At 40.0% G+C, this 13,439-nt stretch overlaps 1 protein-coding gene across 3 annotated transcripts in view; it reads right to left on the bottom strand.

Moving 5' to 3' along the window:
* The window catches only part of LOC104898950 (beta-glucosidase 11), a 50,702-nt gene extending 44,799 nt beyond the window's left edge, over positions 1-5,903 (bottom strand). The window contains exons 1-2 of one of the 3 annotated variants that reach the window (XM_048647886.1): positions 5,651-5,903; positions 5,069-5,134 (exon numbers count right to left, since the gene is read on the bottom strand). In XM_048647886.1, coding sequence (XP_048503843.1) covers positions 5,069-5,134; positions 5,651-5,803 — 219 coding nt within the window. In that variant the 5' untranslated portion in view covers positions 5,804-5,903. The remainder of the gene's footprint in view (positions 1-5,068; positions 5,135-5,650) is intronic. The other 2 variants (XM_019250833.2, XM_010686093.3) reach the window with 2 other exon arrangements.
* Between the last annotated feature and the right edge of the window lie 7,536 nt (positions 5,904-13,439).

The following is a 13,439-nucleotide window of genomic DNA, read 5'->3' as shown; positions in this document are numbered from 1 at the left end:
GCTAAGGAGCCTAGAAAAATTATATTACGTAAAAAAAGGGTGGGGAAAGATGGCTCTTGTGTGGGTTTTGATGATGGTCTTAAATCATCCAAGAATGCTGCTTCTATGGACCCTCGAAAAAAACGTATATAGGTTGAGATATGATAATTTCTGATGATCATGACGTTTCTGGAGGGAAGAAGATGCAGGTGAATTCTAGTGAGGATGTTAGCAGTGGAGTGCCTATTGTCGAGGCAAAGGGTGGCAAGATCCAACCACGCTAAATTTCATGAATCTATTATGTTGAAACTGTTGGGGATTTTGTAACCTTAGGGTAGTTCGTATGCTCCGCCAATGGAGCTTTGTAAATAGCCTTGATTATTTATTTAGAAAACAGAAATTTGTGGACAAGCTGCAAAATTTTAAAATCTAGACTTGGTTTTAATAATATTGTTAGTGTGGATAGCCATGGGAGATAAGGCGGGCATTGCCTCCACTAGAAAGGGGATAAAGTAAATTTCACTCTCGTATCTTTCTCTCGATATCACATATGTGGTGATTTGTGGAGGAGTCGAATATGGCGTGGCGCTTTGTAGGGTTGTATGGTTGGTTGGAAGTCGCTCAAAAATACAAAAAATTGGGAGTTAATGCGATCTTTTAAGTCCTTTCATGGTCCGATTGTATTTGGTGGTGATTTTAATAAGGTGTTATGTTGGAGGGAAATTGAAGGGGGGGTGTCGTGCTCTAGTTGACTTTAAAGAAGTAATGGAAGAAATAGTGCTTCGAGATTTAGGGTATAGGGAATCATAGTACACATATGATAGGGCAAAAACCCCCGTATTGGATTTGAGAACGTTTGGATCGCTTGGTGGACAATTCGCTTTGGTTTAAGAACTTTGTCGAATCTAGGGTTGAACAATTAACTTGCTTTAATTCGGATCATACACCTCTTTTGTTGAGGGTGGAGGGGCTGCAACAACGAAAAAGGTCGAAAAGAGACGTAGGCACTTTGAGACGGCTTAGATGTTAGATCCCGAGTGCGAAAAGGTAGTGCAGGTGGCGTGGCAAGCAAATGGGAGATGTTCTTTGGAGGCTCGGTTGGAATGTTTGGTTAATTATGAGCTTGGTTTTTGGAGAAAGGAGCGCTTCACTAATTTTTGGAAGAAGATAGCCGAGGTTAGGAAGAGATTAAAGGTGGTCCAACAAGGTACAGTGGCGGAGGATAGTGAGTTGAATGTTACGATGCAAGCAGAGTTAGACGATTTACTTGAAAAACAATAAGCTTAGCTCTCCCGAGGTCCGAGAAGGGGACAGAATTACGAAATATTTTCATCATAAATCTTTTCGTCTTCTGCAAAGTACTTACATCCATGGTTTGTTTGATGAAAATGGTGTATGGTAGGAAAATTATGATGATGTGGAGCGTTCTATATGTGACTATTACGATACTTTAGCTACTACTAGTCATCCTTCTCAGGCTAGTAATAATGACGTATTGTGCTCTATGTCTCTTATTGTTATCAGGATATGAATGCCACCCTTGTCCGCCCTTGCAAAAAGGATGAAGTTTAAACTACTCTTCATCAAATGTACCCCTGGAAGGCTCTAGGTTCTAATGGTATGCGTGCTATCTTTTACCAGAAGTTTTTGGCATATTGTCGGCCAAGGAAGCTTTTGGTGCTATAGTTATTGGTATTGTTCATGGTATTAGGCCTCCGGATAGTGTTAATGGTATCAATATGGCCCTGATCCCTAGGGTAAATTCTCTTACTTTGGTATTTGAGTTTCTTCCTATAAGTTTGTGTCCGAAAGTGTTAGCGAACTGACTTAAAATGATTTTCCCTGAGATTGTTTTGGAAACCCAGAGTGCTTTCTTTCTAGCCGTTTAATTACTGATAATGTCTTTATTGCCCTTGAGATCCTTCATTTTATGAAACACAGATTAAGAAGCAGGTCGGGCTGCATTGCTGTGAATTTAGATATGAGAAAGGCATATGATAGAGTAGAGTAGTGTTTCATCAAATGCCTTCTTCTTAAGCTGGGATTTGCGGAGAGTTGGGTGCAATTTATTTTTTGGTGTATATCTTCATTGAGGCACGCTTTTGTGGTGAATGGAAATGTGTGTGGGTCTTTTACTCCATCTAGGAATCTCACCCAAGGAGAACATGTCTCCCCCTTATCTCTTTATTTTGGTGTCTGATGCTGTTTCTACTACGATGTCAAAGGCTTCCCTTGATAATCAGATTCATGGAAGCCAAGCCGGAATGGTCATGTAATTTCTCATATGTTGTTTATTGATGACAATTTACGTTTTGCTAGAGCTACCAAACAATGCTACTGTAGTTGATATTCTCAACAAAAATGAAGTGACATTCGGACAAAAAATTAATATCCAAAACTCAAAGGTTTCCTTTTGTAGAGGAGTGAGGATGTGCAAAAATAAAAGTTGATTGATTTCTTGGCTATGAGACATGTTGACGGTCACACCAAATATTTATGAGTTCCTACAATTGTTGGAACATCGAAGAAGTTGATGTTTGGTGAGATGAAGGGTTAAATATGGAAGAAGTTGCAGGGTTAGTAAGAAAAACTATTGTCCACAATGGGAAGAAGAGATGTTACTCAAAGCAGTGATCGAGACTATACCCACTTATCTGATGAGAGTGCACAAAGCTCCTCCTAATGTTATTTAGAACATCCATTTGGGTATGGCGAAGTTTTGATGGGGTAAGAAGGGTCGGAGAGGAAAATTCACTGGAAGATTTGGGAAGCTATTTGTAACTTAAAGTGTTTGGGTGGCTTAGGGTTTTGAGACTTTGTTTTTTTTATGAAGAACTTCTTTGTCATTAGGCTTGGAGGTTAGTTCAGTTTCCTGATTCTCTTTTTGCCCGGCTCATGTAGGCGAAATACTATCCTCACTCAAACTTCCTATCTTCCTATTTGGTGTTGGTAGGAAGTTATTCATTAAGGAGTATTTGGGGGGGTTGAATCGTTTCTGAAGAAATGTTTTGTTGTGTATGTAGATTTAATTTGAAAATGGTAAATAATTCAAGGATAAGGATGACCCATAAATTTGTAATGGTACGATGATAGTCGTTACCTTGAGGGTGAACCAAATGAAGATGTGAAGTTCGTGACTGAGTTGATTGATCCACTGAGTAGGGGATAGAGAACAAGTTCATACTAGAGAAATTCAATATATTGAGGGGGATGCGCAAGCCATTAGAACTATCCCTATAAGTGAGCGATTGCCGGAAGATATGGTGACTAGGACTTTTTCAAAGAATGGCGAGTACTTTGTTAAGATGGCTTATATGGTTGGGAGGTGAGGAAATCTCGATAATTTTCACAAGGGATGGCTAAAGATGTGGAGTTTAAATGTTTCCCTAAAGGTTCGTCACTTCCTTTGGAGAGTGTACTCTTCAACTCTATCGATCCAAGCTCTATTAAAACATCGCGACCTAACTAATAAAATTTGTGTTCCCTATGTTAGTCTTAACTTGAAACGCTAGTGCATGCCCGACCTCTTTACGTGAGCTCATGTCAAGGAAGTGTGGGAACTAGGCTGCTTCGCTGATGATGTAGTGCACATGGGAAAGGTCGAGACAATGATGGACTCATGGCAGAACGTGGATGAAAACCGAGCGCTGGGTGTGTGTTACTTGGCTTGGAGCGTGAGGTATCGAAGAAATCAGATAGTGTTTACTGGTAACTTAATTATGAATAATGTTTTGGTTAATAAAGCTCACAACTCAAGGGTGGATTATGGAATTTATGCAAAGAGAATATATGGGTTAGTGGCTCGAGAAAGGAGTAGAAGCTGGCGACAATGGGTGGCACCACCTAAGGGTACGATGAAGGTTAATACGAATACGAGTGTGGGGGATGATGGCTGGGTTGGTTTTAGCATGGTGGCGACAGATGAGGAAGGTTCGAATTGTGGTATGCGAGAAGAAGGGTGCGTGGTGGCCCGTAAAGATTGCAGAAGGGAAGGCTATGAGTATCGCTGTGAAGCTGGTGTAACAACACAACCTCCAGCTTTAAAATTGAGTCAGATTGTGAGACTTTAGTCTCGCATTTATCTAGAGGATCTATCTTTTATTCTACTCTTGACTCAATCTTGGAAGATGTCTTACTCTTTAGTCAGGATTTTCTAGCAGTGTCTTGGTCTCATGTGCACATGGTGGGGAATTATTAGAGAGAGAGAACGGTGAGCAAGGTATAATGTTGGAGATACACGACAATGAACCTGTGAGCTGGGATTTGAGTTTGGATTTGGATTTGGGTTTTGCGAGGAAAAGGTTTGGCTAGCCGTGCATCAACAAAGAAGTAATTGTCGAGTTTCATGAGCCGGTGTGGCGGCGATGGTTTGGAGGGGGTTTTGATGGAGGGTTTCGGTAGATTTCGGCGATTGGATGGTGTTTGAGTGGGTTTCAAGGTGTTTGGAGGACAAGGTTTTAGTGGGGTTAATAGTGGATCGGGTTTGCGAGTAGGTAGGGTTGTTGGTGGCAGGGTGGTGGTATTTTCAGAGTGATGGGGTGGATTGAAGGTGGCTAGAAGGGTGAGGGTTGTTTTACCTGTTATAGTAGGTTATTAATACGGTGGGACCATGTTTCTAAAGGATGAGATATAGTTAGGTCCATTGACGAATAATTAAAAGTTGGGACTGAAAATGAGAAAATTCATATAGTTGGGACTTCTTGTGTCACTTTTTCCAAATAGTAACTGCGATCAACTTAAAATAACAAATGGAGCATGAGAAGTAAGGTTATAATTTAAAGATATAACATATATAAAAAGATTATTTATTTCTTAAAATCCACCTTCAACATACTTGTTTAAAAACAACGTGATAAAAATTATGTTATAAAAAACTACTTCTGAAAGAAAAAAAATATTGTGAGAAGCTAGTAGCTAATAATAGCGTAGTTATATTTTGAGGACGATGCTGATACCAGTATAGCACTAGCCTATCACCTATGGCTCATTTTATTCTTTGTCTATGCTATTTGACGTCCTAAAATTTCATACTAACACCTTAAATATATACTCGCTTTTATATTGTATTCATACTTTTCCATTTTCTTACCCTCTTCCTTCCTTTCCCTCCTTCCGCCACCATTATTGGAGCCACTACCACCATTGCCCAGCCGGTCTTCAATAATCATTAAAACAAAAAAAAAAAAAAAAAATCACAAAACAAAAATTACAAACAAAAAATCACATTCACAAAACAAATGTCGCAAAAAATGAAATTTAATTTTTGGAGAAATAAAATTGAATGAGGCATCTATATACGACCCACCAAAGGCGCAACCGTCCATGGTTTGCGCCTGCAATAGTGGTGGGGTGCCTATTATAGATGCCTCATCATAGGTGCAAGCGCCTACAAATTTTTGTGTTATTAGAGATAATGTAAACCTAGCCGGAAATTTCGTAATAGTGGTGGTAGTGGCGGTGCAAGGAAAGGGAGAAAGAGGAGGTAATAGGAACTGAAGGAAAGTAGCAGATAAAGGGTGAACTTTGAGAAAAAAACATGGAGGCAAAATGGAAGAAGAGGGTCATTTGAAGATGATTGAGACTATTAGTCATATGCACTTACTGTTTTCAATTGTAGTATTAGTTTAGCAGCAAAAAAAAAAAAAAAAGTAAATATGAGAGGACGAATAACCTGATAAGCAGAAGTACTAGCACCAAATATGAACTTAGGAGGGAACTCATGGCGGCTATAGTCTTTCGCTCCAGTTGCTCCTTCCAACAAATTTAACAGCACAAAACATAGAGGCAACAGACACACACCAATTCTTACCTTTATTTTCTGCATTTTTTCCTTCCTATTATTTCGCTATTTCTCTCTTTCTCTCTATATTACATACTGTGCCTTCGCTAAGTGGCATCCTTTGGATCAAGAGTCCAGTCAAGCTAGCTAGTTACGTACGTATTGAATTTTGTGTATAGTCGTTTGGGTAAAAAAAAAGTGGATGTCTTTATCACACTATCCAGTTTCAACGAGCACCAAGTAATTCTATTACATATTGGTGTAAAAGTAAAGGCGTGTATGTCATTGACAAAAATCACAAAATTGCGGGTCACATCTCCATAACTTTTAAAAATTCGAATATTATTCCAACTGATCTTCCCCTACTAAGAAAAACACTGGCGACGAGTTGCCGACTCATTAGCTATCTAGCTGTAATATTGTAATTGTTTGGGCTTATTTCCAGGCTATCAGCCAATTAAGGGAGGATCAAGGCCCATCAAGCCATTTGACCTTCACGGGCCCACCTCTAGGTCTCATCCTCAGTGCATTCCAGCTGGTTTACAGCTAGGGATCCCAGAGCACTATAAATACCAAATCCCTCGTCAATGAACAGGTATTGAATTCCTACCTAACAAACTAGAGCATTTCTCTCTATACTTTATCTCTCTAGCTTAATCACTGACTTGAGCGTCAGAGAGGCGATCCCGGAACCACCTTCGGGCCAGTTTAACCTTACCTTTTGCAAGATTCCAACGTACTGACTAGTGACTCAGGACATCCAGCTCTGACCCGGTATTTTCTTTGCAGATCTGACACGATATTCCCCTATCCCTTCTTCGCCCGGACCGCCCTCGACCTCCTCTTCCTCTGCTTGTGAAGGAGTACTTGGGAGAGAAAGCGCGTTGAGCAAGGCCGAGGGATCCGGGTAACTTATCAAAGTTGACAACAACACCATTCTCATTCCCCTCACCTCCTCAGCTAAATTATAAGGAGGTGAAGAGGGGGGTGTCACTGACTCGGACAAGCTCCCCATTATTTATCAACAGAGGGGGTCGGCGATTTTATTAAAAGGAAAGGAAAAAGGACTTAAAACAAAAAAAAAAGCGTACCTGGTCGAACGAAGACTGAGCCCGGACTTAGAGAGAGAAAGAAGCTCGAAAGTAGAGAGAGAGAGAAAAAATTTCAAAGTTTAGAGAGAATTATGAAATAAAAGATCTCTAAAATATCTCTCCTTCCCATATTTATAGGCGAAACCCTCAAACGCCGTGCCCCGCATCCGATAATGCACCGGGACATGCCTCTAAAGACCCTTATTGGGCCTCTCTAAAGCAGCCCAAATATCCATATTAATCTAAGAAGTGAGCTCCAAAGAAGATGAAACGTCGCGAGGGTTCGCCCATTTTCCGAAATTTGAAACGCCACCATGTTTCCCTACAACCGAAGAATCCATGAGTGCCATGTGGCATTCAAGAAGCAGTGGAGCTATGATCAGTTCGACCGCTCAGCATTGAGTTCACTAGCTCATGTTTGCTCGGCATTGAGCTCAACTACTCTAGCTAGCACAGCCAGCTCAACAATCAAGCGCATCAAACTTAACTCAGCTTCTAGAGCACCTGCTCGGACAAGCTTGGGGCTCATTAACCCCTCATCCGAGTAGCGTCCAACCTACTCGGCCTAAGGAGGCCTTCCCCTCCTTGGCCGAGTCACTTTCCTAGCCAAAAAGGGCCAAGCGAACGAAGGCACCTGCTCGGACAGGCTTGGGGCTCACTAGCCCGTCATCCGTGTAGCGTCCAACCTACTCGGCCCAAGGAGGCCTTCCCTTCCTTCGCCGAGTCACTTTCCTAGCCCAAGAAGGCCAAGCGAAAGAAGGCACCTTCTCGGACAAGCTTGGGGCTCATTAGCCCCTCATCCGAGTAGCGTCCAACCTACTCGGCCCAAGGAGTCCTTCCCCTCCTTGGCCGAGTCACTTTCCTAGCCAAAGAGGGCTAAGCGAAAGAAGGCACCTGCTAGGAAAAGCTTGGGACTCATTAGCCCCTCATCCGTGTAGCGTCCAACCTACTCGGCGCAATAAGGCCTTCTCCTCCTTGGCCGAGTCACTTTCCTAACCAAAGAGGGCCAACCGAAAGAAGGCACCTGCTCGGACAAGCTGGGGGCTCATTAACCCCTCATCCGAGTAGCGTCCAACCTACTCGACCCAAAGAGGCCTTCCCTTCCTTGGCCGAGTCACTTTGCTAGCCAAAGAGGGCTAAGCGAAAGAAGGCACCTGCTCATACAAGCTTGGGGCTCATTAGCCCCTAATCCGTGTAGCGTCCAATCTACTCGACCCAAGGAGGCCTTCCCCTCCTTGGCCGAGTCACTTTCTTAGCTAAAGAGGGATAAGCGAAAGAAGGCACCTGCTCGGACGAGCTTGGGGCTCATTACTCCCTCGTCCAAGTAGCGTCCAAACTTAGCCACAAGGGGTTTAAGTTAAAGACCGGGTCGGGACTCCCCTCTTTCTTCTTTGGGAGACCGGGTCGGCACTCTCTTCCCCCATCCATGGGAGACCGGGTCGGCACTCCCCTTTTCCCTCCATAGGATACCGGGTCGGCACTCCCCTCTCGCTTCCTTGGGAGACCGGGTCGGCACCACTGGGTCGGCTCCCCCTTCCTTGTGAGGGCCAAATCAGCCCCCCTTAAAGTTGTGGGTCCCACTTCTCCGTTCTAAGGAGCCCATAGTAATCAAAGTTCCGCCGCGTATGGGCAACGCTCTGCCAGGGTTCTAAGGTTCCCACTCCCGGCGTGGGGCTAATTGTTTGGGCTTATTTCCAGGATATAAGCCAATTAAGGGAGAGGATCAAGGCCCAGCAAGCCATTTGGCCTTCAGGGGCCCACCTCTAGGTCTCCTACCAGCTGTCAGTACATTCCGGCTGGTTTACAACTAGGGATACCAGAGCACTATAAATACCAACTCCCTCATCAATGAACATGTATTGAATTCCTACCTAACAAACCAGAGCATCTCTCTCTAGACTTTATCTCTCTAGCTTAATCACTGACTTGAGCGTCGAAGAGGCGATCACGGAACCACCTCCGGGGAAGTTTAACCTTACCTTTTGCAGATTTCGACGTACGTATTAGTGACTCAGGACATCCATATATGACCCGGTATTCCCTTTGCATATCATAAACATACTTAATTTCTTAGTAGAAACAATAGTAATATTATAAGAGTGGCGAAACCGTGATTGATTCAGTATTGAACAAGTATTCACATTTTTTTTATATTTAGTTTTTGTTGATTTCACACAACAATTATAGGGGAAGCTGTACATCCAAATACCAATCTCGTGTATAAAAAAAGATGGGTTTGGACATTAAAAGTTTGCTACAATTATATTAATTTATATTGTGCACATCTATAAATTAATAAAAGTATGTATTTCTTTCGGGTTGATGCTGTTAGAAAAATCTGGAAAGTCCCTTGGGAAATCCGTAATATTATTATTGATATTGATTCTATTCTCCGCAACTTTGATTTCTTTCAGGTTCAGCACTATTATTGGGAAGCGAACAAGGTTGCCTACCCCAGGCAAACGTGGCCACACTTTCTCGGATCTTCAGTATTGTTACCCTCCCTTTGATGTGGATTTCTCTCTTTTCATCTATAAGGATGTTTTCTGTTGGCCTCCTGGTTGAGGGTCTTCCTAAGCTTTTTCTCCTTACTAGTTGTTGGACCGCGCGCTATCACGCGCGGCCCCCCAATGTGGCAAAAATAATTACGGACAACTAAACGTTCATCATTAGCATAATCCATTTAGGAAAAACAAAAGAAAAAGGAAAAACCGTTTAGATAGAATGAAGATGGAGGGTTGAGAGGAAAACCGGGACAAAAGAGAAGTTGTGGGTAGAACATCAATTACACAATGTTATAAGGGCAAAACTGTCCCACTTAGTCAAGAAGTGGCTTCTCCGAGCATGGGTGCACACACCATATAGAGCTAGCAGGATCTTCTAAAACTTTCCACTAAGCTTAAGCTCCTAGATGAAACTTAATTAAAGATCACTTAAGTTAAGCTCTGTTCTTCCATTACCCTTTAGATAGAGCCCTAAAATAACAATACTTGGAAGTTCGATCTGATTATCCAAAAGAAGTCTATCAAAGTTGGGCAAGTAAACATAATCAGGAATGCAACAGATACACTTTCACTTGGAACTTTATGCCAAGATCTTTAAGAAATGAGCAAAGTAATTTGGGCAGCAAAGATCCCTAGCTCGATCAATCCCGTCCGTTCTAGATGGAAAACAATTGTCTTTTTCGTCTTCGCACAAGTACCAGCCATGTTTTCTGAGATAAAAGTCGGGTCAATAGAAAAGTCTTTACAAGATGTTTATAAGATGCATTATTGCCATGTCAAGATTAATCCAACGACATTCTTACTATATGAGGCTCCTCCTGCCACAAAAGTATAGGGAAAATGCCTCCTAAGTCTACAGTCACATCTCAATTGTTTAAGGTTGCTCCACCAACAAGATTGATGCGCCCATTCTTTTAAATGTAAAACTTCAGGAAAAAAATATACCGCACCCAACACCAATGTATCTTACAAATTCTAGTAGCAAGGGACTCTTCACGACTAAACGAAAATGATTACTTAAAGGTTACTACTCCAACTCACACATGTCATTTATACAAGAACAGTTCAAGCTGCAGGTAGCTCTCTGTATAACCCAAATCAAAGTATTTTAAGCTGGAGATAAGAGATTTAGACTCAGAAGATCTTTCATATTCTATGAACTAATCATGCTTTTGAAATAAGCTTGAGCATATAGATAATATTAAAATAAAAGGTGGTTTACCAAGCAGTCTTTTTGAAGTAAATATTCACTATACAGAGGATGTTTATGTCACTTAAAAGAATGTTGTGCGCAAAAAATTGAAATGATTCCACGTCCTTCACATCAGTATATATATATCTCTATATCTTACCACATAAGTAATAAGACAATATGGAAAGTTTACAACTCCATTCTCCGATACATTACATTATTAGACAATGGTGTGCTAACTCAAGAATGGCTTAGTAAGAAATCAAGAAATATAGATTGTAGAAGACCATTATCCAACAAAAAACGTAATGCATTTATATATTTCAAGAAAAAAAACCATCCCTACCAATTCTGAAACATCCATAAAGAACGCCAGCAGTGCAGAAACAATACCAACAATCACAGTGCTCTTCACACTTCACAGGAACCTGAGTTTTTTGGCTGACATCTCAGAAAAAGGATGGCAGTAGACCACTTTAGCCATTGCCAAGAGAATTCGTAGCTGAAACAATACACACTTATTAGAAAACACATATCCTTTCTTTAAAAAAAACACAAATGATATCTTTTAATAATAGTTATATTTATCAAAACAAGGTTTTATTCTGTATGTGCAGATAATTCCACCTTAACATAAGTATATCTCTGTATCTTACCACCACATAAGCGATAAGACAATATAGAAAAGTTTACAACAACAACAACAAAATTATGCCCCAGAAGATTATTCGCAATTCTATTAAGTCAAGCACACCTCAGAGCAACAAATTCTAAAACCAATGCCAGGATGACAGCATACCATCTGACATATAGTTTGCATGCATCCAAGATAAAAATACCACGTATATCGCTGATGAACCATTTATAAACCACTAAAAGAAGTAAGGTCTATAGAGCAAACTTTCTACCTTCTACCGTCGAATATTATGCTACTTAAGAAGAGTGAGGGGAAAAAAGTTAATTCATCTACCTTCTTCATCTAATAAATCTACAGATACCAGAAATTAGATCAAATGAAATTCACTTCAGATATTTAAGTGCAAAAAAATCCATTGGAAAGCTTCACTTTATATTCCCATACTTCACCAAACATCATAATACTGTACAAAATTACAGAATATTAATAGATCAAGTAATGTACAAAATAAAAAACGATGAAAGAATGGATCACAACAAAAGTAAGGGGCTTTAATGATAGGCTTATAGAGCTATTTACTCCAATAACACAAGATCAGGCAACTATGTCCACAATTTTCGTGATACACATTGTGACGTTGGAGCTTTCAAGAATATGATGAGCAAAAACTCAAATATGCCAACAACAAAAAAAAGTTAAATCAAGATGCCGGGAAACACACAAAGTCGAAGAACCCACTAATATCCTCAACAAAAGAGGGAAAAAGACCAAAATTCGAAACCGTAAATAGTAGAAATACACAGCACAAGCAAAATTCCAGAAGAATATATATCAAACTAAATACATGAAAAAGGGGCACCCAAAAATTAAACGAAGAACAAAGAGAAAAATGAAAAGAAAAATCAAAATTACCTAACTCAATTAGTGAAAAGGAAACAAGATTAATGATAAATGTCATAACATCTAAACGAGCTTCTACGGAAAACAAACACTATCAAAGTAAATATAATTCAATTGAAACACACCTTAGACTCATTGACTCATCAATTCATGCTCCTAAGCATCAATAAATAATTGTCACGTTTTCAAGACTTTTCCACTATAGGATCTAACGTATATGGTGCTTAATGTAATTGTTCGTAAGCACTCAAAAATGATATGGATTCTTTTTTTACTTTAATGAAATACATAATATAGATAGACTCAAAAAGCAATTGAGTAAGCCATAGATAGTCTTACATAATCCAATCTGAATTCCTGACTTATACCAAGTCTTCATCAAAATTATTTTAGACACAAAAGGTAAAGTTGGTAGCCTCTAAATCTGACATAATTTATCTCAAAGATGTTACAGTTAAGTAATCTGGACCTGAAATTGCAAATGCAACATAATTTATCACCAAAATCAAAAGCAAACACACAAATGGCGAGATTTGAAATAAAGGAAATGAGAGCAAGAAGACATAACCCAAACAATGTTCTTAAGCTACAGTAGACAATGTTCTCACTTTTTAATGGGTATGGATTCTCCCCTTCCCTTGGATTACCATTACTTCTTTACCCGAAAATAAAAAAAAGAACTGAAAATATATTAGACCCTTTATAAAATTAGCATATATTGAAAGCAGAGAAGAAAACAAGAGCTTTTGTACAAAACAGTCTCTTTTTTATACACCTTAGCACAAGAAAAAGGATATGAAGTTGAACTCATTTATTCGAGCAAAAAGCAGTTCAAACACACGAGGTGTCAAACCCTATTGCTCATTTACTACTTATGAGTATCTTCCTACATGGAATAGACAACTTGTAATGACATTTCTATACGATCTCAAATTCAATATCCTAACTCATCCTTAAATGCAAAATTATTTCACAAACAATAGCTCACTTCCATATTCACATTAAAGCGGCTATTGAGGAAAAAACAGAGAGCTGACCTAGCAGCATGATATCGGAATCCATGCACTGTTATAGATATCATAGTAGAAACTACACCAAATGAACCTCCCATCCATCTAATAATCAAAACAAACCCTTCCACAAACAAATGAAGCATAGAATCAACCAACAAGCAAGGGTACCAACGACGGTAGTAGAAACGCAGGCAGCAACAATATCGGTGTACGAGCAATACCATTCCTAAATGAATTTACGCTTTCGTTTTTTATGCGCAGATAATTATGAAACTCCAAAATTTGAACAATAATTAACCAGATCTTGGGAAAAACACCAAACCCTAAAAAACCCATGAGAAATT

Source organism: Beta vulgaris, chromosome 7 (assembly GCF_026745355.1).
Source record: "Beta vulgaris subsp. vulgaris cultivar EL10 chromosome 7, EL10.2, whole genome shotgun sequence".
In the NCBI taxonomy this organism is placed as follows: Eukaryota; Viridiplantae; Streptophyta; class Magnoliopsida; order Caryophyllales; family Amaranthaceae; genus Beta; species Beta vulgaris.
The sequence above is the reverse complement of the archived record's forward strand: the minus strand, read 5'-3'. Positions and strand labels throughout refer to the sequence as shown.